Source organism: Hippocampus comes, unplaced genomic scaffold, assembly GCF_001891065.2.
Source record: "Hippocampus comes isolate QL1 unplaced genomic scaffold, H_comes_QL1_v1.1 scaffold9, whole genome shotgun sequence".
Classification (NCBI taxonomy): Eukaryota; Metazoa; Chordata; class Actinopteri; order Syngnathiformes; family Syngnathidae; genus Hippocampus; species Hippocampus comes.
Window position 1 is genome coordinate 3,745,204 of NW_017805275.1, and position 27,937 is coordinate 3,773,140.

The 27,937-nt window shown below is 41.5% G+C and overlaps 4 protein-coding genes across 7 annotated transcripts; 1 reads left to right on the plus strand and 3 right to left on the minus strand.

Moving 5' to 3' along the window:
- Positions 1–1,528: 1,528 nt before the first annotated feature.
- On the plus strand, positions 1,529–3,446 carry fgf1a (fibroblast growth factor 1a). Of its 2 annotated transcripts, XM_019869762.1 has the most exons (3): positions 1,529–1,880; positions 2,552–2,655; positions 2,763–3,446. In XM_019869762.1, the coding sequence occupies exons 1-3, from the start codon at positions 1,781–1,783 to the stop codon at positions 2,949–2,951; spliced, it is 393 nt and encodes a 130-aa protein (XP_019725321.1). In that variant the 5' UTR covers positions 1,529–1,780; the 3' UTR covers positions 2,952–3,446. The 2 variants fall into 2 exon arrangements, with proteins under 2 accessions (XP_019725321.1, XP_019725320.1); XM_019869761.1 differs by lacking the exon at positions 1,529–1,880 and having other exon boundaries at positions 2,340–2,655.
- Positions 3,447–3,554: 108 nt separating this feature from the next.
- On the minus strand, positions 3,555–10,360 carry LOC109515759 (NEDD4 family-interacting protein 1-like). 2 transcript variants are annotated; one of them, XM_019869752.1, is made up of 8 exons: positions 10,148–10,360; positions 8,512–8,605; positions 7,665–7,804; positions 7,491–7,578; positions 5,976–6,100; positions 5,833–5,899; positions 5,634–5,761; positions 3,555–5,022 (listed from the first exon to the last, which is right to left on the minus strand). In XM_019869752.1, the coding sequence occupies exons 1-7, from the start codon at positions 10,181–10,183 to the stop codon at positions 5,640–5,642; spliced, it is 672 nt and encodes a 223-aa protein (XP_019725311.1). In that variant the 5' UTR covers positions 10,184–10,360; the 3' UTR covers positions 3,555–5,022; positions 5,634–5,639. The 2 variants fall into 2 exon arrangements, with proteins under 2 accessions (XP_019725311.1, XP_019725312.1); XM_019869753.1 differs by having other exon boundaries at positions 5,634–5,746; positions 10,148–10,359.
- Positions 10,361–10,587: 227 nt separating this feature from the next.
- Positions 10,588–20,504, minus strand: gnpda1 (glucosamine-6-phosphate deaminase 1). Of its 2 annotated transcripts, XM_019869750.1 has the most exons (7): positions 20,494–20,504; positions 14,193–14,584; positions 13,950–14,051; positions 12,668–12,850; positions 12,333–12,517; positions 11,670–11,844; positions 10,588–10,808 (listed from the first exon to the last, which is right to left on the minus strand). In XM_019869750.1, exons 2-7 carry the CDS (start codon positions 14,314–14,316, stop codon positions 10,747–10,749), a joined length of 831 nt encoding a protein of 276 aa, XP_019725309.1. In that variant the 5' UTR covers positions 14,317–14,584; positions 20,494–20,504; the 3' UTR covers positions 10,588–10,746. The 2 variants fall into 2 exon arrangements, with proteins under 2 accessions (XP_019725309.1, XP_019725308.1); XM_019869749.1 differs by lacking the exon at positions 20,494–20,504 and having other exon boundaries at positions 14,193–14,641.
- hspa4b (heat shock protein 4b) lies at positions 15,927–27,907 on the minus strand. Its single transcript, XM_019869700.1, has 19 exons — positions 27,580–27,907; positions 26,930–26,987; positions 26,618–26,758; positions 24,830–24,952; positions 23,918–24,017; positions 22,253–22,386; positions 21,922–22,166; positions 21,774–21,850; positions 21,538–21,689; positions 20,746–20,852; positions 20,521–20,654; positions 19,439–19,623; positions 19,257–19,349; positions 18,538–18,693; positions 18,332–18,457; positions 18,134–18,241; positions 17,944–18,063; positions 17,693–17,854; positions 15,927–16,470 (listed from the first exon to the last, which is right to left on the minus strand). The coding sequence occupies exons 1-19, from the start codon at positions 27,684–27,686 to the stop codon at positions 16,267–16,269; spliced, it is 2,532 nt and encodes an 843-aa protein (XP_019725259.1). The 5' UTR covers positions 27,687–27,907; the 3' UTR covers positions 15,927–16,266.
- Between the last annotated feature and the right edge of the window lie 30 nt (positions 27,908–27,937).

Consider the following 27,937-nt stretch of genomic DNA (forward strand, 5'->3'; position numbering starts at 1 on the left):
TGTGTAACTTTTTTAGTATCCCATTTTAATTTTAATTTTTATTTAACAGGAACAATATATAAGACATTGCCTTCTAAAATTTGGATAATTATATGCATGTAAAACATTTAGCTTCAGTGTATTTGCAATTTTAGTCTCTGGTCAGGCTTGAGAATGTATTAATTTATATTTATTGAATACAATAAAAACTAATTAATACAATTAATAAATAGCATCAATCAATACATTTTAGACACTTGTATATGTCTGAGTGCCTCAGCAATCTAAGTGTACCGGGTTAGTGTATATGCTGTGTCCATGCAGAACTTGTGTTTACATTTATTTGGTTTGTCTTTGTCCACAGACATCAGTAGATGTAAAGAGGACCCGCCAATGCAGCCAGAGCTAAAACAGTTTCCCAGGACCCTGATGGGGGACAGGAGAAGGAGCTTCAAGGCAGGCTGGTACCATATCCACCCCTGGCTTGAATATTCTCAACAGATGGACTCGGCGTATTGTTACGCTTGCAGATATTTTAGCCCTCCTAATACTGTTTTTTTCTCATCACTGTAATGTTATGACTACAATGCTTTGAAAGTTTGATGAAGTAAAAAGTCAAATAATATTTCGAATCTGCCTTTTTAGCCCTGGGTTGAATGTGCCCCTCCATCAAAACCCCCGGCCCCAGCCCGGCCCCCTCAGTGAAACTGATCTAGAACCGCCGCTGCTGGAATGACTTGAGTATCAAGCAGTGGCGGATGCTGGTCTGTCAAGGAGGGTAAGCTCAATTTTGGCCGACATCATAAAATGTGTCAGTTTATATAAACGCGAATTCTCCTCTCCGTTCCTTTTCAAGAAAATTATCTGTAACCCTGTCATACCAACAAGGCGTCTTTTCCAGGAACTTAACTAGTGTCCTACAACTACAGCAACTACAATAAAACCCACCAGTAATAAAAGATTAATTCGTTACTTATCGTTTTCAACAAAGAGAGTGTCGCTAAGATGATTAGAAGTCGTCTCCAGTTCAATTCAGAACAGAATGAGAATTGAAAGTGCTCCCACGGATGCCTACACTAAAAGATCGGTGATTGGCTCATTTCGATGTCATTCAAACTGGAACACGGGTTCCGACAGATCATCCAATCTGATGCAGAAAAACAGCGTCCGGTACCCGCCCACTGCCATCCAGTCCCAGAGGCGCAGACTCCCGAGACGCTCGGCGCCCGGGCTGGAGACACTCAGCGGACGCTCAGCGGATGCTCAGCGGACGCTCAGCGTCCACCGTTTAAAGCACAGCGAAGCTGCGGGAATAAATGAGAAGGGAGTCGAGTCGTAACCGGTAAGAAGAAGCTGATTCGGAACAAAAGTTGAGCACGTTGTAGCGCATATTTAGTCAATGACATGTACACACAATGAAATTTACATTCATATATTTGATCATTTATTCTTTGACATTTTAGGGGAAGCTGAGCTTCCCTTGCAGTCCGAGAGCAATCGCCGCTGCTCTCAAGTATCTATTTTTATCAAAGGTTTTTTTTTTTTTTTTTTTTTTCATTGATGATTTCATTTCAGATGACACATAAATCATGGCTCATAGTCCAAATCACCTGACATTTAAAGGGATCGTATAAAAGTCGTCCCTGCTCGCCCTCTGTCATTTCATCCTCTTTGGGGAGTGTTGCAACCCGGGGACTCGCCTCCATCCGCCCCAGTGTGGCCTTGTGCCCGCACATGCACGCTTCAAAACATTTCCAGAGGACTCTCGCATTTCACTTGGCCATTGGTAGCCCGCTGGAGGATGACATCCATCCAGCTGTACTGCAGGAACGGCCGACAGCACCTCCAGATTCTCCCCGATGGGACCGTCCAAGGCCAGAACGATGACACTGACGTTCACAGTAGGATGACGCCTTCATTGACCCTGCGCATAGTTACACACGCTTGTTCCATTCAGAGAACCGATAAAAAAGCTATCCCATTACAGTATTTACGGCATAATTTGATAATCTGTGGAATTATTTGAATTGTTGACACAAGTATGAGAACATTTGAGGCAGGAGCTATTTCAAATCGCTCTTAAAATTGGGGGCTTTATGGTCACATTTGATATATATATGGGAGTTATTTATGGGAATGTCAAAAAAAAAATCCGAAAGAGCTGAACAGTTGGAACTTGGAATGGAAAAGATGCGGGTTATATTGTTGAATGTCAAAAATAAACATGGAATGTTAATTGAAGACTCTAAATTATATGTAGGTGTGAGTTTTGATCGACCAAATCATATAGACGAACTGTACTGCTTTGAATATGTTGATTGAACCCAGATAAATTAAGTTCCTAGTAGTGTTGAAGTTCAATCAATCAATCAATCAATCAATCAATCCAATTGGTTTATGATTAAAGGAAATCATTTCATGTTGTGGTCACTCTTTCCATGTTTTTTTAACTCCATTGAAAAATTCAATTGGCATCGATACACCCCCCTCCCCCTCCACAACCTCCAACTCAGCTCATATCTCGCAGCAAATAGTGCTGCATTCATTTTGATGATTTATGTTATTTTCTCAGCTTTTTTGCAGCTTACGGCTGTGGCTCCAAGTGTGGTGGTGATCAAAGGCCAAAAAACAGGAAAATATTTGGCCATGAATGGGGAAGGTAGTTTGTACACTTCGGTGAGTGTCTGTCTGCCCACCGTTCGTCAACGTGGATTCCAGATGTGTAAATATGACATCTGATTCAAAGGACTTTTTCCCTCTTTCACATGTTGTCTCTCACTCAGCCTGTTGCAAATGATGACTGTCACTTCCTGGAGAGGCAGATGGAGAGCAAATACAACACCTACCAGTCTCAGAAGTATCGGGGAAAAAGCTGGTACGTGGCGCTGAAGAAAAATGGGAAACCTGAGCTGGGTCCCAACACGAACATTGGACGAAAGGCCATTTTATTCCTGCCCCGCCCGCTGCACTGAAGCATCCTCATTAAGCTGTATAGGTTTCACCCAAACATGCTTTAAAATCTGAACGTAATAAATTACAACCCCCAACACCAGCAAATTTTGCTGCTTAAACTAGTGGCCCCTAGTGGCCGTGGTTTGCAACAACCGGAATAATACGGTTCGAGTAAAAATGTGAATGCAAATTCGGTCTTTGGCTAACCTACTCAATGCAGTTTTGTAGTAAAGTCACAATTACAGTGCATGTGTGAAAAACAATCCTAGGTTGTAGATAAAAACCAAATGAAAAACTGTTTTAAAAATGTTTCCCCAAAAATCCATGTACAGTACATCTTAAAAAGGACATCCACACACTACAGTACACTATAGCAAAATTTAGTCCAGTCTGTTAGGTTTAGGCCAGTTAGCTGCCAACGCGTCTCGTGGAATTAAAAAAAAAACCGCATACTTAATACCACCCTGGCTAATGTGAAAAAATGGCTTAATGGCACCCTGGCTTATGTGAATGTGTTTTGTGAAAAGGGAGAGTAAATAAAAAGGCTGTTTGAGTAAAGATTACCTTACTTTTTTCTTTTGTAGCTTTAGCCATCAGGAAGTAAAGACCACTCAGGAAAAAGCTATTTTAAAGTGACATTTATTGAATTAAATCTTCCCTTCTGTACAGCATCACAACAAAACCTCATTGATGTCGTTCTAGATCACTTTAAATGAGCATTAAAGCTGTGACAGTGAAGTTGAAATCATTAAGGCTAAAACGAAAACTTGTGCTTCAACAGAGAATCTTTCTGGCATGCAAATAAGAATAGTCACGCACTCGGATTTTGTTTCAGCTTGAGGTCAAATGACGATTTCTGACAGTTGTGTATTGAGAAAAGTGCACCTGCATACAACATTCTTTGATAAAGTTGTACTTTCACCCACAAGAAGGGTGAAAGGAGACCTAATTTTCAAATACATGAAAATGAACAAGATGACAGTCGGAGGGGGGAAGGAAATGACTATGTCACGTTTGGGCATCAAAGTGGCAAATAAAAAGCCCAAAAATCTTCACTTTTGTGGTGATGCCAGTAAAAATGACCCAGAATATTGGTACTTTCTTATTTAATTGTCATTGGGAGATCACAAAATGTGTTCTTGAACATCTCACACTGACTTGAAGTGATTTTAATGACTAAAAGCATTTCATCTGAATTGATAAACAACAAAAACAGGGCAAAATAACATGTGACACAAGGGTGCAATTTTAGACAGTGCACCCGAGTTGTACACATGCATGACAAGCACGTACACTAAACCAGTGATTCCCAGCCACTCAATGTGCCACAGAAAAGTACAGTATCCAATTTCACTGAAGTGGTCTGAAAATAATTTATTCACCACCACAAACGTATCTTTGTTCGTCTATCTATGTCAGCAAGATAAAGTGGCAGCCATAACAATGAAATACTCTTCCACTGGATGTCAAAAGCTACAATTAGCGTGTGTGTTGACTTATCATGAGATTTTTCTCTTTTGGTGCCGTGCGCCTTGGCTCAATCAAGGTTGGGAATCACTGCACTAGTTGTATCGGGAAACACATTCTGTGTGCCATCACTTGTATCCATTTATCATTTGTCTCTGCTTGGAACGAATGCCCTGAAGGAACCACCCGGGGCAGGAGACAACACTGCTAACCCTCAAGCTAACAGTTGAGTGAGCAATGTGGCGTAATCATTTACAGCTAGCTGTGCAAGTGTGTGAAGAGAGCCTATATAACCGTCACAACAGAAAAAAACCACCCCCCAAAATGCGTATATGGCGAATGTTGAATCATGAAGACGTGCAGTGACTTCCAGCCTCTCCCGGGAGAGCAAAAGTCATGCTTGTAATTCTAGCAAAGCAATATTAAGGCATCACTTATTAAACATTACACACAAGATGGAGAGAACATGCGCCGCTAATGACGACACTGAGGGACAAGTACTGCTAACCGCTTTCCATAAATACGAAGACAAACAAAAAGAGTTGACGATTTCCTCAAATGGTTCGCTCGCTTAAGAGCCGTCTGGATTTCTGCGTCATGTCGTCATGTCATTGTCCTCCACATCTGACCAGCAAGTTGAGAAAATAGAAATGCTGTTAGTTGTCCCACACAAATAACTTAAGCGGAATTGATCCAACTGCCATTGAGGTCATCACTTTTGTCACTGCACTACATCTGGTTACACAGGGACTGACAGTGCTTCACATAGTTAGACAGTCAGACTTGTAGAAAACACAGAAACTAGGGCTTCATGATTTTGAAAATTGTTCAAATTGCATTTTTATATATCCTCAACATTGTAAATTAATGTACAATTTTTTTTCGAGGCCCTCTCACCTGTACACACACAAGAAGCCGACTGAGATGAAGCAAAGGAAACAAAGAGAAGACTCACGCACTGATTTCTAAATAAGCTGTAAAGTGTACTTGTCTGTGTATTGTAAATACCACAAAAAAAATAAACGATAGCGAGGGTGTGTACCATGAACCATGATATGGTGGGATTTCAACACAGCCAATTATTTTGGTCTCGCGAATGCCTGTCCGCCCATAAAATGAGAAACTGCCAATCAAGCATATCTTCAGCTCTCTGCCCATTTCCGAAAATGTGTAAGCGAGTGAGCCGGTCCGCACTCCCGCCTCGCTGTTACGCAACGACATCGTGCCGCACTGACCTCGGTCTAATAGATGAAGAGCACCCTTGTTCGGGGTAGACTGGCATAGGTGGGATCAGCCAGCTTGCGCACTCTCGAGTAGTTGACGAAGCCTCTGACAAACAGCATGAAGCCTGCAATGCAAACAACTGGGAGAATTCCGTCTAAAATAACAAAAGAAAATTGTGGGGGGGGTTTTGTTTTGTTTTTTGAAACTCACCCAAGGCCAAGAACACCCACCACAGCCAATACTGGCCGTCAAAGTAGCCTGGGAAGTAGGTGGAAAACTGCAAAGAGCGGCAGTCAACCAATCAAAACACGAGCGACAGTCCACATCCATAATTCATGCGAACTAGCTCTCACCCTGACGATAAGAACCCATTTGATGAGGGACAAACCAAACCCCGAGATGGCTCCGTATCGACCGGCAGCTGACGTGGTCAAACAGAACGACAAGAAGAAGCCGATCCAGTTGAAGAGAAACGCCACTGAAAGACAACACCACCTCAGAACTCACCGAAGTCAAAGGATCACCGACACTGCTTTTCTTTCTGGCGAGAGCAGTTTAATACAGAAGCAATTCAGTCATATGACTTGTTAGTCGGTTTTTTGTTCATCTTGAAAAATGACATTGTGAGGATGAATTGTTCACCGCTAGATGGCAGGCATCTCACGAGGGGGGTCTCCAAATCTGAGACTGCATTTCTAAAAAGAGAGTTCCTGGCCGGCAGCAAGACTACATCAAGAAAATTGCGTTGTCAGGTAAACTGGGAGGCAGATTATATGTTGAGTGAATTTAAAGACTAAGCTATCTGCATTGTTTGCTTAGAAACACACACTATCAGCCAAGACTTCAACCTCAGTCGCCACTGCATAACTGACCTTGAAAGGTAAACAAACACCAGCGAACCGTTCACAGTTCGTTTGAAGCGCATGAGGCGTTGCACAATTTGTGTCGCCAAAACATGGATAAATTCAGCACTTAATAGAGTTGCAAACACGTAAAGTGGCTCAAACAGCTGGCGCTTCCGCGATGGTGCAGAGGGGACGAATTATAGGGACAAACTTTACTGCCTTATCCTGCACTGTGCTCACACAGCTGAGTGAGCCAGCCTATTAATTTGGGGATTTTGATCGACATAAACATACACTAGTCTAATATTGAAATCTTTGAGCAAGTTGATTTTTGTGAAAAGGTAGTAGGATAACTTTGGCATACTAGCGGGACAACTAAACTACCAGTCAAACGCCTGGACACAGTTCTAAGTTTCGCCAAACGAGAAAGTGTGCGAAAACCTTTTTGAATGGTATAGTTACGAGTAATTGTACACAGTACACTAGTTGACAACTGCATGCTACTAGTGGCATTATAAAATCATGTTAACATCCAGCGCCTGAGTAATCGTACGAGTAGCACGCAAATGTTTGTTTGTGCAGTTTTGTCTTACCTGTATGCCAAAGTTGTCCAAATAGTGTGCAGAAAAGTCACACAGCAGTGGAAGGCCGTATAGTAAATAAAGCACTCGTAAGACTCAAGTCATTCTCAAAAGTGCACCTGAGTTGTTCTACTAATGCACTGAATGTTCTCCCAAGGCAAAAAAATTCACCTGTTAGCCGATTCTGTGCTCAGGCCAAAGCCCTGTCTTATATTATGACTACTCTTTGGGGGCGGGTGTGGGGGGGCGCGGGTGTCAAGGTACTAGCGGCTGCAACCCTAATCAGAAAAAGCTCTCGAGAAAATGGATGGATGAAAAGTGAACAAATTGGAGGTGTATCAGCGTCACGGAATAGATCACGTTCCACTTCATCAGTTCCAATGCAGCACAGTGAAAAGCGGACATTTGTCCAAGGGAAGAAAGCGAGTGACATGTTTCTTACTGAAGAAAGTGAGCATGAAGATGCCGTCGTTGCCGATTCGCAGCTGGTCAGTATCCTCAAAGTCATCTCGGGCCACAAAGTCATCCTCCTGGCAAGCAAGTATGTGAGTCAGTAGTAATGAGCCTCTGGCTCGTGGCAGTAAATGGATGAGCGGCGAGGGAGCAAAGAAAGTACCGTGACTCTTCCGGTGACGAGGGGGACGGCAGCCTCCGCTTTGCTTCTCTCCGCTTCGTCGTAGGAGGGCAAAGTTGTGGCGACGCTGTAGGACGGAGGGTTGGGGAATCTGTCGCCATCTTCCTTGTACTCAAAGAAAGCTGACGGGGAGAAAGACAAATGAGATTTTTTTTTCCTTCACATTTTTTAACATCAAGAACAAATTCATTTTCCTGAAATTGTGCCTTTGCATTGAGCACAACACCGGAGTGGGTGCAGCAAGCACACACTAATAGTGGCACATGCTGGAGCAGTTTCAAGTTTCGAGATCTTGCTTTGGGGCACCACGGCTCCGGGTCCAGGAGGGGCCTTGTGGGCGGAAGGTCCATTTCGGCAGAGAACAAATTTATACACCAGTTAAAAAGTACCATTATCCGACCACTAATGCAGGACTGGATCAATTGATATTGAAATCACGATTCATAATCACTATTATTCATTTCAAGATTTTGCATTCTTCAATCCCCAAAACTCAACTCAAGTTTTCTTCACCAGATGTTCGATGCGGCCCCGCTGGCGTGAACAGGATGTTCTAATCAATATTGCCTCGATGGAACACGAATTAAGTTTTTTAATAACAGAAGGAGTATATCAAACTCCCCAGTTGCACAACAAATCTGTTCCAGAATAAGAAATATAGAGTCACTATAAATTGCCAAGCAGTAAAAAGGAGAGGTTAAAAAAATACTAACACTAAATCAACATGCATTGGTGCCAGACTAATGCTGATGTTTAGCATTTCTCCCACTTGTTTGGTCCAACTCTGAGGACTCCCTGTATGTGATAAGGCAGAATACAGCGTCCGAACCTGCATTAGCTGCGGCAACGCTGCTGTATGGGGGAGGTGCATCCGGGGAAGGACCCTCTTGAGATGTCGGGAGCGGCTCCTCCTCATTCACCAGCTGTGTGATAAGGAACAACCTGTCAATACCAAATGCCGCATTTGGCCAAAGCTCTTCATGCTGACGAGGAGGAATGCATTAACCCAAGTATCGCCTATCGATCAACAGACTACTGACTAAATCAATATTAAAAGTGCATAATGTGCATCGATGTCACATGCAAAAAGTAATGGGAAAATATCTTATTATATCTAAATACTTTACTAATAATAAACACACATTTTCTCCCATTTCTTATATAGAACATGTATTGAATGTTTATCATTCTGAAAAGAATTTTTGGGTGTAATTTCCAGCCCTCCCACAAAGCATTTCAAAGGTGTCAATGATATGCAGGTTTTCAGTACCTGTAAGATGTTCTGGCCGCTATTGTACGACGGATGTAAACATAACATGAGCAAACGTACACGCTCGGTTACATCTTATTAGTGCTCAACCAATTAATCGCCGAGACCATTTATTTAATTGTCTCATATTAGCTCTTTTAAAATCTATCCATCCATTATCTGAACCGCTTTATCCTCAAGAGGGTTGCGGGCGCGCCGGAGCCTATCCCAGCTGTCTTGGGCCAACAAGGGAACTGGTTGCCAGCCAATCGCAGGGCACACATAGACAAACAACTACCATTCACGCTCCCGATCACACCTCATGACAATTTAGGGTGAGCAATTAACCTACCATGCATGTTTTAGGAATATGGGAGGAAACTGGAGTACCCAGAGAAAACCCATGCAGGCACGTGGTAAACATGCAAAGCCATAACCTTTGCACTGTGGGGCTTATGCGTTAACCAGTCTACCACCATGCCACCCCTCTTTTAAAATATAATTTTTAAAAAAATAAATTTTTGCTTTTTGTTTTTTTCTTCACACATCAACACATAACAGAATCAGACGAAGACAATATTTAACACGCCCCGCCCCCCCCCCAAAAAAAAATCAGTAAATAAAAGGCAAATGTCTATTCTTCACTGTTCTAAAGTTACACAAACACAAAAGGACAACCTCACATGTTCTCCCTGTAATTCCAATCTTTGTTGTTGTGGTAAAGGCCCAAAAGAGAAGTTATTTTACTCCTTTTTTTCATCAATGGCCAATCAAATCGGTTTTCGGAATTTTATTTTACTCAGAATCGATATGAACCTAAAATAATCGCATCGGTCGGGCACTAGTTGTGATATAATAATGTGTTACAGGTTTGCTCGATGTTATGCTCTTCATTCCGTGCAGTTTATATTTCTCTGAAAATATGAAATTACTGTTTATTTACATTTTCATTTGGTTCCATTGGCGAGTAAAATTCGGCTGATTAGTGAACACCAGCTAATGCTGGGGGAAAAAACAAAACCATGTCCAAAGTATCAAATGCGCTAAACACACGGTTCATAATGCGTTTTTGTTTATTTGCGTAGAATTTAATGAATACAAAAGAGCTATATAATCAATTAAGATACGTTCGTTATGGCCAGCGACAGGCTAACAAGTAGCTAACGTGAACAGACAGCAGGCTAGCGTCGGTCGATTACGCCTGACGAGACTTTACCTCTTGATATCTGACGTTGCTGTTTTGCTCAGCCATCGTAGATGAGGAGTTGTGTGTTGATTAAAATATCCTCTTCCAACGCTGGGGGAGGTAAAAATACGGTGAATCAGAACGGCCCTCGCCGACGAACGGGGGTTTGTTCGGTTGCCTCGAATCGGCCACCTTTTCCTTCCTCCACAAGCTTCTCCAACAACGTCTGATGATGCCTTCACGGCTTTCGGAAAACGCGCATGCCATTATTGCACGTCACAGCTAATCTAATTCCATACAAATCTACAAACAAAAACGTAATACTACAAAGCTGTAATGTCTGTTATAAGAAATAATAACCAACGGGAGTTATTTAAGATATGTTCTTTTTTTCGTACAGTTACACTTATTTACTATTGAAGGGTTCCTGGTGTACATAAAGGCAACACTTGTGGGACAAGCAGCATCCTTCCAAGTTCATCTGTAAATGATTTTATTATAAATGTGAAAGAGCAGTACAACCGAAGATTTGTTTCATAATCAATGTTTCACAGCCAAGATATAAATGGATTATTGGAATGTTTACATTTTTAAAAAACGTGTAATCCCAAAAATTGAACGAAGAGTCTTCATTTCTTGGGCTCTAAATCTTGCGGCAACTCTACCAGCTTGTTGTGCACATGCATCATCCCTACAGGAGAGAAAAATAAAACAAGAATAAGAATTTTGAAAATGTATCTTGTCTGATGTTTTACAGAAACTACAATTTAAAAAAAGGATCACAGGCTCAAATTATCATATTATTTTAAGATGTTTTGACGTTATGAAATAATCATGTTATTTCAAGATATATTTATTTATTTACGATATTTTCACATTACACAATAAATTATAACACTGAAGAGTTGTATCGCAAGGATATCACATGAATGAATTGTATTCTACAGGGTGCATGAAAAGTAACTAGACCTTGCTGATAAAAATCCTGAGTATCACTGACGTCATTCTGATTACAATGAACAAGATTTCTTATTGTCTTATTTCTTGGGTCACTTAACTGCTCAACAGTGAGCAAGAATAGGAATTTATTCTCTTTTTCTTAGTTTTACTTTCATTTTCCCGTGTAATTATACATTTGCAATAATTATATGGATTTGTTTACCAATTTTTATTGCCAGGTTACTTTTCACCCACCCTGTACTTTGTATTGGGTTTGAGGCACAGTGACATTCTGCAGTTATGTTTCCCATGGATGAGATTGTTATCAGTGTGTTTACTCAAGGAGGATTTTGAAGAACAGAGCCAACCCAATTGAGGTGGCGTCATTCCTCATTTATAGCTGGAATGGTATGGATACAAACGTCATAAGTTCATGTGACAACACGAAAGAGACTTTTCGGGTAATTCCGTGATACTTTTCATATAATTACATGATTCTGAGTCTTACTTTTTTTTTTTTTTTTTAAGTCTGACATCAATATATAAATCAGTATGTATTGTATTGTATTGTATTGTATCAATACGCTTCTGAAATATTGTGTTTGAATCTCACCTTTAAAATATTTCACAGTTTTAACCCTCAGTTCCAGAGTGGCGTCTTCGTCACACACAAAAACAGTTTGTGGGTGCTGCTGGAATGCAGACACGGTCCACATGTGGTTCACACCGTCTTCTATGGCTTTGTACAAAGCAAAGGCCTTGTGAGGTCCAGTGATGAGAATCATCACCTGTGGAGACAATGAATACACTTAGTATACGCAACACACTGACAAAACAAACAAACCAAATAAAACTTGCCCTCTTGCATTTTGGTGACATATTAAAGGGGAAGTCAACCCCCAAATTTTCTTTACAATAATCTGTTCTACGTGCCTTCACTGGTCTAAACACTTTATTCTGATTAACGTTGCAATTATGGAATATGATTTACACAGAACAATCCACCTGTTTTTAACCATCTCGGTGGGGGCAGCCATTTTGCCATTTTCTGTCAGCTGAAAATGACCTCACAGTTGCTCAGGGCTCAGGTAACGACTAATCATGGCTCACCTGTTTTCTGAGGCCATGAACTCCTATTTCATCCACATATGTAATATGAATCACAATGCCATGTTCAGATTAGTGGGGCCGCAGAGAACATGTTCTTGTGAAGACATTTTTTGGGGGGTCGACTTCGCCTGTTTGAGGACGTGTCGACACTGATCTTGACTCTAACCTCCTTGGCATCCATGACGGTGCCCACTCCAACAGTCAGTGCCATGGTGGGCACTTTGCTGAGGTCTCCATCAAAGAATCGAGCATTGGCCACAATGGTGTCCCTTGCCAAAGTCTTCACCCTGGTCCTAGACGCCAGGCTTGACCCAGGCTCATTAAAGGCGATGTGGCCATCCGGCCCGATTCCTGAGGTGACAGGAAGAACATTTGCGTGATGTAACAGATTGACCTCTGTCAGAGTTTTGTCCATAGATTTCTCTATCAACCTCTTGATGCCACAGCCAGATAAGATGTGTCATAAACACATGGTTGCTTATTATGGGCTTGGTTTAATACCTCCAACAAACAGTTCAATGCCCCCAGCCGCTGTTATTTTCTCCTCAAAAGCATCACACTCTGCTTGCAAATCTGCAGCATTGCCGTCAAGGATGTGCGTATTCTCGGCTCGTATGTCGATGTGCTTGAAGAAGTTATTCCACATGAAGGAATGGTAGCTCTCAGGGTGATCTCTGGGTAGTCCTGCATTTTGGGGTTTTAGCAAAATACAGCGATCAAACATTAAATGAAATGACTTATTATTGTTTGGATATATATTGTACATCTAGCAATCCAACTTCATTCACAAAGGGCTACAGCCCACACCACATCCGCAATATGTAAAATCCACATGTAAGAAACATCCTATTTAAATATTTTTTAAGCACGTTTTTACATGTACATTATAAAATGAACCTAAAGCCACCACTTTCTGTAGGCATAAAAAAAAAAAAAAAAAAGCAGGATTGAAGAAGTTTGGTACATTCAACACTTTTATGTCTTTATTTACTGTTTGGGCTAACAATGCAAAGATACACAATCTATAATACAAAGCTTATCTGCACTTCCGCCACATTGTTATATAAAACAATGGGGCAAATTTAGCAACTCAATGAATCTGTAGCGACATTGTTCCAGAGGAAATGAGTCACTTTCGACCGGCCATCCAAGCACAATCAAGAGCTTCAATGACAGACTCAAGCTTTACTGAATTGTTGTTGGCCGATTTCCAAAACAACCATTATTTTTGTATTCTTCTCTTGGATGTTGATGCCACCAGACCACAGATGACAATGTTCCGGCAGATTTCTGAAGTTTTCGGACCAAAATGATCATTTACGAGAAAAGTGCAAATCCGTTGAGAGTGGGGTGTTCTTGGCGTTAGCAGGGAGAGTGACACGTGAGACAAGTAAATTGTTAAGAAAATTAAATGGGAAGTCAACCCCAAAATTTTCTCGACAAGAAAATAAAAAAATAAATAAAACATTTTATATATATATATATATATATAAAATTCTCCCTAACGCCATTTGTAAAACGAGAAACACAAATGTTCCATTATTCTTCCATGCATGTTTTTGGAATGAGGGAGGAAACTGGAGTACTCTGAGAAAACCACTCAGGCACCGGGAGAACATGCCAACTCCACACAGGAGGGCCGTATCTGGAATCGAATACTGCCCCTCTGTACTGTGAGACGGACGTGCTCACCAGTAGAACACCATGCCGTCACAGACATCTTATTAAGGCAAATGCAATATGCAAAAGCATAACATGTTTCCATTAGAGAGTGCTGACTTACCCACATATTCATCCATGTTGAACGTCTTGACATACTGGAAAGAGATTTCCCCTTTCTTGTAATACTCAATCAGTTTCTTGTAACAGCCTAAAGGAGTGCTTCCTGGAGACAAGCCAAAGAAAACATAAGTTTGGACCATAAGATTGTACTGGACTGTAGCTACTTCACTGGTTTTGTCACAAAAGATCACATATTATTCGTGTAGAATTTGTAAAATAACGAGGGTGTCAAACGGATACTCACCAGTCGGAAGACCAAGAGTGAAAAAACGGTCGGGTCCAGGTTTGAAAAGTAAAATCTTATTTCTGATGTACTTTGCAGCCCACTCGCTTGATGCGTCGTAGTCATTGAGGATAATCAGTTTCATTTTGCCGTTCTTAAAAACACTACTAATAATAGGACGCAGCACAATTTTACCGAAAGTTAAACTCGATGGAATTGAGGACAAAACACACTTACATCAGACTTCAGCCTAATCAGACTTTAGACTCATCAAGGTGTACACTAAATCCAGTTGCAGTACGTTTAGAATGCTGATATTACAAATTAGTTACCAAAAAAGCTGCAAAAACGTTCAGTATTGATCAAAGCTAAAACTTTTACCACACTATTCTCACGACAGACCGCGGAGAATACTGTTGCGGGGGGTTGCGACTGCTTCCAAGTGTGTGCGCCGTCTGTCTGATCATGTGATCTGCACCGTGGCGGATGGATACGGAACTCGCAGCGGAAATAACGTCATCACGCTGAGCAAGCATTTTGAGGCATTTGACTTAAAATCAACAAGTGCGTTTTCAGCAATACGTTTGTCTGCCCAGCTAATTCACAACTTTATATGCTTCGTATGTCAACGTAACATTTACCAACATTTGCGTATTAGTAACTAGTGATGGACAGGAAAGCCTGGTGAACCCTTGAAAGGCGTTTTCATCAAAATGCAAGATTGGTGGTTCGAATAACATTATTAAATTACACTTAATATGCATTCATACTGTCAATCCATCCATCCATCCATCCATTTTCTACTGCGCTTATTGTCACAAAGGTCGCGGGTATTGCTGGAGCCTATTCGAGCGGTCCTCGGGCAGCAGTAAACAGGGTACAGCCAAAAGCAGGACACACATAGAGGAACAACCATTCGCGCTCACACTCACCCCTCGGGACAATTAATGTTCCATTAACCTGCCATGTATGGTTTTGGAATGTGGGAGGAAAGGGGAGCGGGAATCGAACCCTGCACCTCCGCAGTTTGTGGCGGACGTGCTAATCAGTCGCTCACCTCGCCGCCCGCATTCATATTAATCAAAGTTAATTACAAAACTATGCCACACATTAGTTAAGGTCTTCTGTCGCCCACTGTTGGCATAAACCGAACGTCACAACAATAAGAACAAAAGTGTACTTTAATGTGAAAAACCAGATCAAAATGTTGCCACGTTCTAATAAATTGAAGCACAAAATGGATCTCAGTGTGTTACAAATCGGTCGGCGCCGTGTCGATGGTGACGTAGTTGCCCCAATGTACAAGCAAAGGTAACGTCTGTAAAACGTATCTTTGGCATACTGTATTGTAAATTAACATGCCGAGCATGTTATTGATGTAATATTCAACTATGTACTATTCCATTTATTTTACATGTACACCCTTCTGATTTATTAGCATGACTCTTTTTTAAAGTCAGCTTCCTCTGAATGAGGTTGTAATGTTTGGGTTTTCTCACTTTCGCTACACCACTCAAAAGTATTAGGAACCACGGGCACAGCTCAATTATACATTACTGAAACCACAAAAACAAACACTGTTCGGGATTCCATTCTAGGTGTGTTATTTTAATTTACGCTTTCATTTTAAAGGCAGTATATCCTGGTAGTTATGTCTGGGTTACGTTATATGGAGCACACCGCCAATGTTGTGGGTAATCAGCACTATAATGTTTCCGTTTAGATCACATTGAAGAATTGATCCTTGCAAGTATCTTACAGTACAAGTGTTTTTCAATAACTTTATTAAAATCATATTGTGACACAGACCAGAACACAGAGCACACAACAGAAATAAATACCATCATGATGGCGCTCAATTGTCAAACAGGCTTATTGCAGCTGGCTTCAGAATGATGTCATGGGGGGGGAAGAGATGGATGCCATGGCATCAGACAGAGCCACCACCCGCAACTGGGATAAGTGTGCTAAAAACTCTGCCTGCTGTTGACTTAAGTGCAATTCCTGAAACATTCCACTTGCACTGATAACACACGCAAGACAGCAACTCATTCTCAAGTGGCCAGCTCCCAAACTTGGGAGGTTTGATACAGCTTCAGTCAAGGTCCATCTCTGGCTTCTTTTCTGTTTCCGAGGTGGCGTTGCCCGTGTTTTCGTTTGCTCCCTTGTCTGCGCCTTCTTCCTGGGCTTTCTCCTGTCCATTCACGGGCCCGTTCTGCTCTGCTGGCGTGTCGTCTTTGGGCAGCTCCACCTTTGGCTTGGGCTTGGTCACGGTCGGGTTACAGGCAGAGAACAGCTCCTGGAAATGTTTGTATAGAATATAAGAAAACAATTCAATGCCTGATACTTTGGACCTTTGTGAATGAGGCTGATGATTGTTGAAGAGGCGGCTTTTTGTATAAATGTTTATGCATGATTGGCGATAGCCATGTCCTTTAATTGGCTCACGGAAAATGTTCATTTCTTAGTTTTAATTAAAGGTGCAGCAGAAGATTATCGAATGAATTGATAAACATCTTGATAGCAGATGAATCTTTGAGGCCTTGTTTAAATTTGAAATTATCCACATTCTCAGAATTTCAGCCTTTCAATAGATCGCTGTAGTCATCAATAAAAGCAGACTGATTATCTTTGTGTTTCTGCAAAACAAGCTATTTCCAAACATCTGCTGCCAGTTTGTCAGCTTCGAAGATGCTATTCTTGTGTTTAAAATTTTACATGGCATGGTCCCACCTCCGCTCTTCAAGTTCTTAAACTTGAGCAGGAGGCAGAGTAGGTCTGCCTCCTCCAACAATCTGTTAGTCCCTCTGAGGAAACGTTCCTTTCGCCAATCGGCCTTTTCAGTGAGAGCAGTTCATTTTTGCGATACAATTTCTCTCCATGTACAAAATGTTGACACTATTATGAGTTTTAAAAACATGTTAAAATCATGTTTCTTTGAGAGTCAAGTTTCCGCACATAATGACCGCCGAACTTAACTTTTTTACTTGTACTGTTGTACACTTCCTGCTGCTCTTGTAACGCTGCTTATTTTGTTGTAGTAATGTGTATGAAATGTCATGTGTTTCTTTTCTATACTTTCAGGTGGTATTTTTGTATTCCCTGTTGTTGATGTCATTTTGTTTTCTGTTGCTGCGTTTTACACCTTACACATAGACAACAGTTGGGAACTAGCTTTTTATCTAGAAGTGGCACATTCACAGAAATGTATTTCATGTGCACTGGTCCTAATTAAAAATAAACAAAATAATGATCAATGTTCTTTCCGATTACGTGACGTTATGGACCAAACCAGGAACTGAATCATAATTTTTTTATGCGTTTACTGCACGGTCAATTTGTCCTGCTTTAATGAAAGGGCTGTGAATGAAAACATTTTTGATTCATCGACAAATTAATCAATTAAAATAATCATTAGTTGCAGCTACAATGCAATGTGTTGAGTTATAATATAAAGTATGTATTGTTTCCCATGAACAAGAGCCTCTGTAGCACTGTACAGCAATGATGAAGCTTCTCACCCTGATTTTCGCTTGAATTTCTGTAACTCTGACTAAAGGATCCATCGTCAAGCTCTGTTTGCTCTGCTGGTTCATGGCACTGTTCATCCACATCATCGCTTCGGTGGCCAGCTTGTCCACTTTAGCGACGTCGGCCTCATCTATGTGGTCGTACTGCTCCTCCTGCCAAATAGAAATTCGTTTTTGGGTGTGCGTGTGTGATGGAGAGGTTTGAGGATACGGAAACATTACCCAAGCTTTGAAAAGCTTACTTTCATTTTGCACGCTTCAACAAATTTCATGTATTGCTGGATTTGTTTCCCAAGCTCGTCAAAGGCTTTCGGCCTCTCCTCAGCCTCTGTGTAGCGCTCTTGGATAGGCTGTCCCAGTTTCTGCAGAAAGCAATCATTTCAAGACTGTCAAAACGTCATTTTGGCTATTTGACAGTGCAACTGAAATTACCTTCAAGTCTGCCAGCCTGTCAATATACATCTGCTTGGGTTGGTCCTCTCCATCCTCGTAGAGCCAGTTCTCAGTATCTGCCAACTTGGATGAAAACGCATCCCTTTCCTGAAAATAAAAAAGAAGGACCACCTTAGCAATCATTCATGTGCATGTGCCTCATTCATGCTTCCCAAGTGGTCCAGAGTGGTAACTCACAGCTTCGCCCACAAACTTCTCCAGCATGCCGTGTAGTTTGTCCCTCATTTCGTAGACGTACTCTTCCACGTAATTCTTGGCGTCGTTCCGTTCCTTTTCCAGTTTGTCCTGCATGATCATCTTACCCTGAGGGGGCATCACTTTGGGTAAATATGCGAGCGTCGAATTGCTCCGGTAATGCTTGCATGTGTAGAGTTTGCTAGTACCTCATTTTCAACAAAAAGATTCAGCATGTCATCAGCTAGCTGCCACTGTGGGCTGTTTTCAATGGGAAGATCCAAGACTTTGGTTTTAACTTTGGGCTTTTTCGCTTGTGGAGGCTGGTCAGACTTCTTCTCACCTTTGCCCTCATCTGTGGTAGTCTAAGGGAGAGAGGGAGGGTGTGTGTGTGTGTGTGTGTGTGTGTGTGTGTGTGTGGTTGGGTGAGACATCACCTTTTAAAATAAAATACTTTACAACAGGCATTAACATGAGGCTTAGTGTAGTACTAAACAATTAATTGAATTCAAATCGCAATATAGTAAAAAGCAATTTTCAAATCACAAAGAACATTTTGTGAACTGTCCTAGGGAACGCTTAATAGGCTGCAAGCCAAAGTGTTTAATAAGTTAAATCAAGTAGATAAACTCTTTCCTATTAATTCATGGTTGATTTGTCTTTATTTAAGCCTAAACTATAAGACTAAAACTATCTACAAACTGCATTATGAATCTCATTTTGTAATACAGATTCATTTGTTTGTTTAAAAAAATGTGGGAGGATCTTGGAAAAAAATTGCATGATAAATGGCAATTGCAATATTGATTATTTTTTACAATCGTTCAGCCCTACTTATGTGCATGCTTTTCAAAACAATAAATTATCCATGTGATACTGTTGACATTTGTAATTCACACGCATGCGCTGAAAAACATTTTCAATTCACCTCCATCTCCTCATTCTCTCGGGGCGTCTTCTCTTCTTGTTCTTTCTGACCATCTCCCTCATCCTGCTCCTCCTGGTCGGTTTGCATCTTGTTCTGCAGACCGGGAAGGACACCGTGTTTTTTTTAACGCCGCACCCTCAAAGCGCAAATCCAGTTGCACAGATGATTGCATCATTTATTACCTCCCCATCTTTATCATTGACTTGCTCCGTCTCCATGGGCTCTTCTGTCTCATCCGATTTGATCACCTCAACCAGGGAAGCGCTGGACACGATGAAGATTCCGTGGATGTTCACTCGGACCTTGACTTTTACCTTGGAGCTCTCACCGGAAGCCTGCGGGACAACTTTCTGAATCAGAAACTGACCTGTTTGGAAGAAAATGCACAGGGAAGAATTAGGAACCAATCACACAAACATTAAAACACAAATTATATTATGTTTTTATTTCATTATCATCATAGGATCATTGCTCATATTGAAAACCCATTCTGGAACACAAAACATTTTTAGCAAGTGTATTTGCTAAAACGTATTCGTAACAAGTACTGGTGTAAAAAAAAAAAAAAAAAAAAAATCGCAATAACATGTTTTTTCTGAAGACCTTTATCTTTTTGCACTTAATGTTGGAGAAAAATTTAACATTTTGTACAATGAAACTGAACTCAACTGAAAGTTGGATGCCAGTTGATGCATGCATGATGTTATCACGAGACCTCAGTGTGCTACAAGTAACCTCACTTCAACGAGCATCAATGGACTTATTTTGTGCAGCCGTTTTTCTTTAGCTTTGTCTGAGTGGTGGATTATCTCACAACACTTCTTCCAAAAGGACTGCTGTCAGCATATTACATTGAGCCTCAGCATACCCGAGGAGGTCGGTTCATGAAGCATCAATGCACAATTCAGCGTGTTTGGCTTTCTCATTATTTGAGACATTTACTCCAAAGTTAGAGAAGCTTCAATGAGAAGTTTTAAAAGAACATTGGAAGCAAAGAAAAATATAGACCAACATAGTGTTGTATAAATCAATAAGACTGCCGTCATCGTTGACAGTGGTTTTATTGTTTTTATATCACAGTGGCTAACTTAAGTTTACATTTTGAAGATAGCGTCAAGTTTTAGAATGGCTTCAGGTTCACCCTGGCACGGACTACTTCCAATATTTTATATGGGAAAAGTTGTTAATGTGAACCAAGCAGAGGTCAACAAGCGTCCCGGAATAGATTGTGTTTGACCTTAGCGGCTTCACTCTTATTGCTTACCGATGGTTGGGTCAGGGTAGGGCAGAGCATTAGGATTGTTGTAGTACGCCTCCAGGGAGAAAGGCTCTTTGCGGTAGAACGTCAACATTTTGGAAAAAGGTGCTGGGTGGTTCATGGGAAACACTTCACAATCACTACAAAATAAAATAGTGTCAAATCATCAAGGTTCAATTTCACAATAAGGAGTGGAGAGTCCAAAAGGGGAGCAGATGTGTTTTATTTTACCTGACACCTTCCTCAGCGTCAAAATGCCACTTCAATGAGATGGGATATGGAACAGCGTCTGTGATGGAGAATTCACGCACTTTGATGGCAGGCGACAGCATTGCGCACTGTGGAAAAGGAGCGGCGTTGTCACGTGTTGCAATGGAGGCAAAGGCATCACTCTCACACTGGGCAAGACTGCTTTCATGATCAGAACCTTGGTTTGCATGTTCACTCCTCCCTTAAGAGATTGTATCAAGGACTGACCAATGGTTGTAATTACTATCACGACAACCTTTTTCTTCTTTACGTGGGAATAAATTCATATATGGTCAACTGTTTCTACACACCTGTAAGCATGTCAGGCGTTTGGAGCAGAGCCAATCGTGAATGAGCATTCTCAGCCGAAATACTCCCCACGCGCTCTACTCGCAGCATGTTTGTAGTGACTAGTACATACTGTCACCTCAAAGTATTGGAACGGCCAGTTGTAAACTGAAGACATTTGCATTTTAGTTCAAGAGATGAACATGAGAGAAATGAGCAAAATCAAAGATTTATAAAAACAAAGAATGAACTATTTAGTTTGTGAAGGCCTGCTCTGCTTACAATTTATAGCACACACTCGTGGAGCTGAAAGACTTTCTCGATCAGAGCTGCTCAGTGGAGCCTCATCGATGTGCATTTCGGACATTTACAGAGTTTCTTGATTGTATGCCAACTTGAGAACAGTTTCCAATATTTCCAGTCAAGCTTCGAACAAATATTTGGTCTAAAATGTGCTCCAGTCAGCAAAAGGAAGATGTGATGTACCTGTAAAGCAGCTCCTCTGGCCACCGCTTCGTCAGCATTCAGTGTGGTGTTCAATTCCTTCCCAAAGAATTTGCTTATTCTCTCTTTGATGGCGGGGATCCTTGAAGCCCCGCCCACAATCTCAACCGCATAGATGTCGTCCTTTTTAAGTTCTTAGGGGACATGGAGACAAGTGGAAGGATTGGTGAATTGCATTTGTGTCATCAATAAAAAGAATTAAACGGTGTGATACTCACTGCATTGTTCCAGGAGACTCTGCAGGGGGGGCTCCACTTTGGCCAAAAGGTCAGCGCTCATCTCTTCAAACTGACCCCTTGTAAGTTGAGAAAAGGCACCAAATTAGATAACTGTCGACTTAATGAGAAACAAACACCTTGGGCCAACCTGTTGAGCTTTCCTGTCACATCTATCTCATTCATGAAGCACTCGATATTCAGCGGTAAGTCGGACGAGTTGGCGCTCATGAGCTTTTTCAGTTTCTCACACTCCATGTAGAGCCTGACCAGGGCCCGGGGCTTGGACTTCACATCCAGCTTGTACTTCTTGCCAAATTCCTCACAGAAATACTTGACTAATACCTCATCAAAATCCTTGCCTCCCAGCTCGGGATCGCAGGCTGTGGCAAGAACCTGCGAGACAAGGGTGGAAGAGTTGACGCAAAGCCTGTTAGAGCTCGGAAAGATAGCACTTTTTTTTTTTCCGGGCAATTCCCAACCTTAAGTTTGCCCTTGTTGAAAGCGCACACTGATGTCTGGTATCCAGAATGGCCCAGGTCTACAAACACCACATTCCTAGCTTTCTCTTCTGGAGCAGGTAGATCCTGCTTATAAATCCCATATGCCAGAGCCACTGCAAACAAATAGTTGTAACACAATTAATGTCATTGTCACAATAGAAGAAAACCAGGAATAATCTGTGTGCAATTCATGTACTGGAAGTAAACATGTCATGGCAGGAGAAGCAAGGGTGTGACGGATGAAATGAAGGTTGGCTGAATACCAATAACGAGTGCTTCTTTGCTTGTAGTGTCTAGTTAAGTGTCAACTGGGCTATGTGTACAAAAATCACAAGTTATATTTTGCACAAATCCTGTGAGTTTCAGTGTTAGTAGCACAAAATGCGGGCTGCTAGTACAGTTTACATGCCGCAAATGGTCACAATTGTATGTCGACCATGACAATCTTTGTCATAGCTGGGTTTTTTTCCAATTTTTCTAATTAACAAGGAGGTAATATGAACCTCCTCGAAGACAAGTGCCGGTATCCTAGCAACAAAAAATAGAGAGAATTCCCGAAAAAGAGGTCAAGGCTACTCTCAGAAAAAGGAAGCGCTTGAGTTCTCATTTTGTGTTTGCGTTTGACAGCAAATGGCTGAACATGCATTTATGACTGCGGCTCTCCTTTTTGGCTTGCAACACAAAGCAGGAAGGGGGAGAAAAAAAAAACAGAGACCAAGTGACAGTTCATGGCTTGGAAAAACTCAAACAGCATGTTGAGTTTAGGTAGTACAGGCTCGGGCTGCAGCCATCAATTTTTTTTGTATTGATTCTTCTATCAATGATCCCATGGTTTAATCAAATAAAATTTGATTTTGCATTTTTAAACAACCACACCAACACAAAATGTGGGGTGCGGGTATTATTTTGACCGCTTGGGGATCGCCATTTTCACATTCCACACTGTAGTATCTGTGACTTTAAATCTATGTGGCTCTAAAAGCGTGTGGCCTTGTGAGTGATATGCATCAGCGAACCAGCGTGTAGTCAGCTGCTGTTTACTCAGGTTAGCCGGTCTGCATGTTGAGTCTCTGGGCCTCAGTTGTGCCCGTTGCAGACTGAAAGCAGCATATCTATCCTCAAACCCCGGGGTGGGGATTACAATACAGTCTAGCTAGCAATGGCCTGGTACAGTATAAAAAGACTAGCTAACAAAAGATATCTTACGTTGGCGACCTTGGACATATGCTTTTCTCAATTGTTAATTCTGCTTTGCACATTACACGCTCTCCTTGTTTTAAGCATGACAAGTTCCCAAATTATGGACATTGTCCATCTTTTCTCCTCGCTCGACACCATCATTCTAATTTATTTCCACATGGAGTCATGCATGGGTCCGAAGTAACATCAGCCCAGTAAAAAATAAATACATAAAATAAAGATCACTACAAAGCTTTGAAGCAGATATCTTAGGTTGACTTTCTTTTGTTATTAAATAATTCATTTGATCACTTTAGCCCTAGTATAGACACTAAACTGGAATTGGGCACTTACACCAGGTGTCTAAATTCAACCAGAGTATACTTGTAAAGGAGCCATGGTAGATCCTCACTGGGCAACTTAGTCTACAGTACATAAAGACCATTCACCAAAAGTGGTACACACCTGCAGTCGTCTCATTCATGAGCCTCAAGCAGTTGAGTCCTGCGATCTGTGCAGCATCAACCACTGATCGCCTTTCAGAGTCAGTGAAGTAGCAGGGAACCTGGGAAACACCAGGAATTGTTGTTTTTATTTTACATGTTTCCAGAAATGCGATTCAACCTTAAATAGATACATTAGGACTTCAAGATGGCGCCGCGAGATTGGCTGCCTTTACAGCAGCTCTTATACTTTTTGTTCTTCTAATTTCTTCCTTTCATAACTTTGCTGCTGTAAATTGGGAATTTCTCCATTGTGAGACCAATAAAGGTTTTCTTATTCTTATTAGCCATGGAGGGTTTTCTTGTTAAAATAGGGCACAATTCCCTGAAAAGGAGGAAAGTCTTCTCACAAAAGGCATGTTCGCACTGCCCTTGGTTTTCTTGGCTGTTGCCGGAGGGCAGCACGCAAGGAAAACAGCACATATTTGGAAGGGCCCGAGTAGTAGCCAACTAGGAACTAACAGGGAAGCATTTCCCACTGATTGGTCTATTGCTGTTAGCACTCTGAAATCACTCAGCCATCTTGCCTCCTATTGGACACGCCTTCTGACATCACCCCGATGCCATACTTGAATTTAACATTTTTTTAATTAGAGGACACGCCACGCAGCGAAACCTACCCAATTGCACTAAATACAATAAACGGGTTCATCAAAGGCGTGCATGCATTGCACAACGTAGTGTGAAAAGGTCTTTACAAAAAGTATTTTGACTCAAGCTGGCTGCTTCATCTTTTTTCAAGGCATTGCCAGACTAACCAACGGAACAACCCACCAAGGGTAGGCAACCATAGCCCAGACGGATCGAGGGTGTGTGTGTGTGTGTGTGGATGGTGAGATTTTTTTCATCCATTGTACTGTTTTGTAATACTTACAGAAACAACACAGTCAGCAACGGGCTTCTTCAGTGCACTTTCTGCGGTCTCTTTCAGCTTGGTCAGAAGCATGGCAGTGACCTGTTCAATGCTGAACACCTTCTCCTCCTCCATATACATGACCTGTAGGAGTAGCCAATTGAACACCACTGAATCAAATTATCATATAATAATCAACATTAAATCGCTGCAGTATGAAATTAGTATAGCCGTTTACCAGCACCAATTTTGAGTCCATGACTCTGTTTGTTCTGAGGACTTTGTTGAAAGCTCGTTTTAAGGCTAAGCAACGTTAGAAAACACGCGACATCTTAATGTTCAATGTTTACATTTTAGCTGAGTACTGTTTAGTAACACCGATTTGTGAAATTAGTATCTTACAATGGCTATCACTCGATATGTTAAATTGTACATACATGTCAGAAACAGGATTCTTTGATGACGAGAATATCTGCTGACTTCCAGTGTGCTAATGACTCTTTAGCCTTGAGGCTAATTTTAGTGAATGGGCCTGCTACAAGAGGCGAGTGATTCCCATCCAAGTGAATCGGCATAGTCATGAAAACACCAAGATGTTGACAATGTCAGGATATGACACACTTGACCATTCAATGATAACAGTGGACCAGTTAACTACGTCTTTTACGGCAGGATCGTTGTTGATGATGCCTACTTTGTCATCGCATCTTCTCCTTGTTATTGTATTCAGTGTTTCTCTATATTCTGTCAACTTTTCAACACTCTTCCGAGCACATCTAACTGGTTAGGAAGATTCAAAGATAGGACAGGTTAGGAGGATTGGATTTGGTCTTTTAGTTTTCAGTCAGGGGGATATATCAACTAGCTTACCTATCTTACCAAGTTAATGTCAGATGGTGGCATCCAACATGTGATACAAACAAATACCGATTACATGATTAGCAACGATCTATATTGCCGAGTCGACAGTAATCAGAAAGGAACACATTGTACCCTTCTTTTGTCTTCATGTCCCCTGCAAAGAAAAGGAAGTTAAGCATTTTATCTGCAATACAAAGGGTGAACTCTGCCACAAATAGCAAAAAGCTATGCGTTATTGACACCCTACTAAAAAGCTTACTAATTGCATTGCGTCTTACAAGATGCCTGTCACTACTTTTGTCGAAACGATCCTCCATGAGGCATTTCCAGTTGGTCCAGAATGCTGCCACTCACTTCTTTACTGGTACCCCAAAGAGGGAGCACATAACTCCTACTCTGGCACCCCTTCACATTTTACAGTTCTTTTTAAGATCCGATTATTTGTTTTCAAATCTTTAAATGGCCTTGCCCCACCTTACCTCTCTGAGCTCCTGGGGACCAGACACTATAAGAGGTACCAAGAACTAAGAGGGGATTTACCCTTTCCCGTTGCTGGTCCCTCACTTTGGAATGACGTTCAGCAAGCCCCCTCACTGCCCATTTTTTAAAACTGATTTTTATTCTTTGGCTTTTGACTCACCATGAGACTTGATTTTCAGTTTTACTGTTTTTGTGCTTTCTACTGTCGATAATGAATTTTTTACTGTTGTATGAATTGGCTTGTGTTTTTAATCGAAAATCACCTGAGTGAGCCATACATTTAATTCGTGATGACTTGGGTTTTCTTACTTTATCACAGTTCAGCATGATTACACGAAAGTGGTCAACTCTATCATGGCAGCAAATCTTAATGTTTCCCCTCCAAAAGTGGATTGCTGCATTTTTGGAGACATTGTAATACAAAAGCCAAGAACTAATTTCATAGGAAATGCCTCATTATGTGCTTACCTTGATTCCAGTCGTCCCAGTGGGCATTTGTGCAACATCATAGACCAGACTGGGTTTGAGGCGCTGCACGAATGGATCTGAGAATGCCCGACCATGAAATCGCTTGAAGCCTTGCACCGTGTTCTTGCAGTTTGTGACAACCTGTTCAACCACAAAGATTCTAATGTCAACAAACAAATACAGTGAGTTAACACATTTGCCAACCTGTTATCACCATAACCCATGCCACATTCTAAGCATGCTCATTGTCAAAATTCTCCATACACAATGCTGTAATTAAGACCATTAGTACCATGTCCAATAAAATCGTACCTGGCTCTTTGCAGCTGCACCAATTGATCGATTCCGTGGTCCAAAAGAAACACATGCTCTATGAATAGAGAAGACAAATCCGTTTCGTCCTCCTTTTTGTACAAATGTACATTTTGTAGCTACAATGAAGCTGTCACAAGCAATGAGCCTTCACATGATGCATTTCAAATGTGTTTCGTGCAATGCTGTTGAACTATAGCAGAGTAACGTCGTCTCGTTGGGGATTTGGAAGCTACCAAAGGACAATCAATTCATCAAGGCGTTTTGACAGCTCGTGTACGCCGGCCTCCTCCCAATCACGCGGTTTTGAATGCCCACAGGCATAACAAAATCCCTTGGCTGTTCTCCGTTACATTCTGTAACGGTAAGGCGTACTTTCGTGAAAATGTATATTGCAATAAAAGATATATATATATATTTTATGCGCAGAACAAAAACAGGGACGTCTTTTAACTCACGACGGTTACCGTCGCTAGCAGTAGCCGTAGCACTTACATGCTGTTTCCTGTTGTGAAATTCACTAGCATGCTAACTCGCCAAGTTAGCATCGTTAGCGTTACACAAGGGGATGATCACGCGTGATTCGCGATCATTCCCAACTAGTTGTAAGACGCATGCGACACAAAAGTAAAGCCATCGCTCATACTTACGGTGTACACCGGTCGCTATATTCATTGGCGATAGTTTCGATCCCACCGGCTCGGGCTACTGCTACATAGCAGTTCAAATAGCCCACGTCGAATCCGACAACTGACATCTTATAACTAGCTAAGGGGGTAATGTAGTGTGGAGCGGATACGCCGGGAAGTGCAGCGGTACAGTTGCGAGTAAAATGAGGACCGATCGATCAGTTACAGGGATATGATTTCACTCAGCGGCCGTCGTTGGTTCACCCTTGTTCTTGTTCCATTAAGCTGAGCAAATCAGCATGCGGTACACCGGCAGAAGAAGCAAGAGGCTTCAGGAATTTTCTATCCGTGTTGCCGACCAATAGCGTGCGAGGCCGGG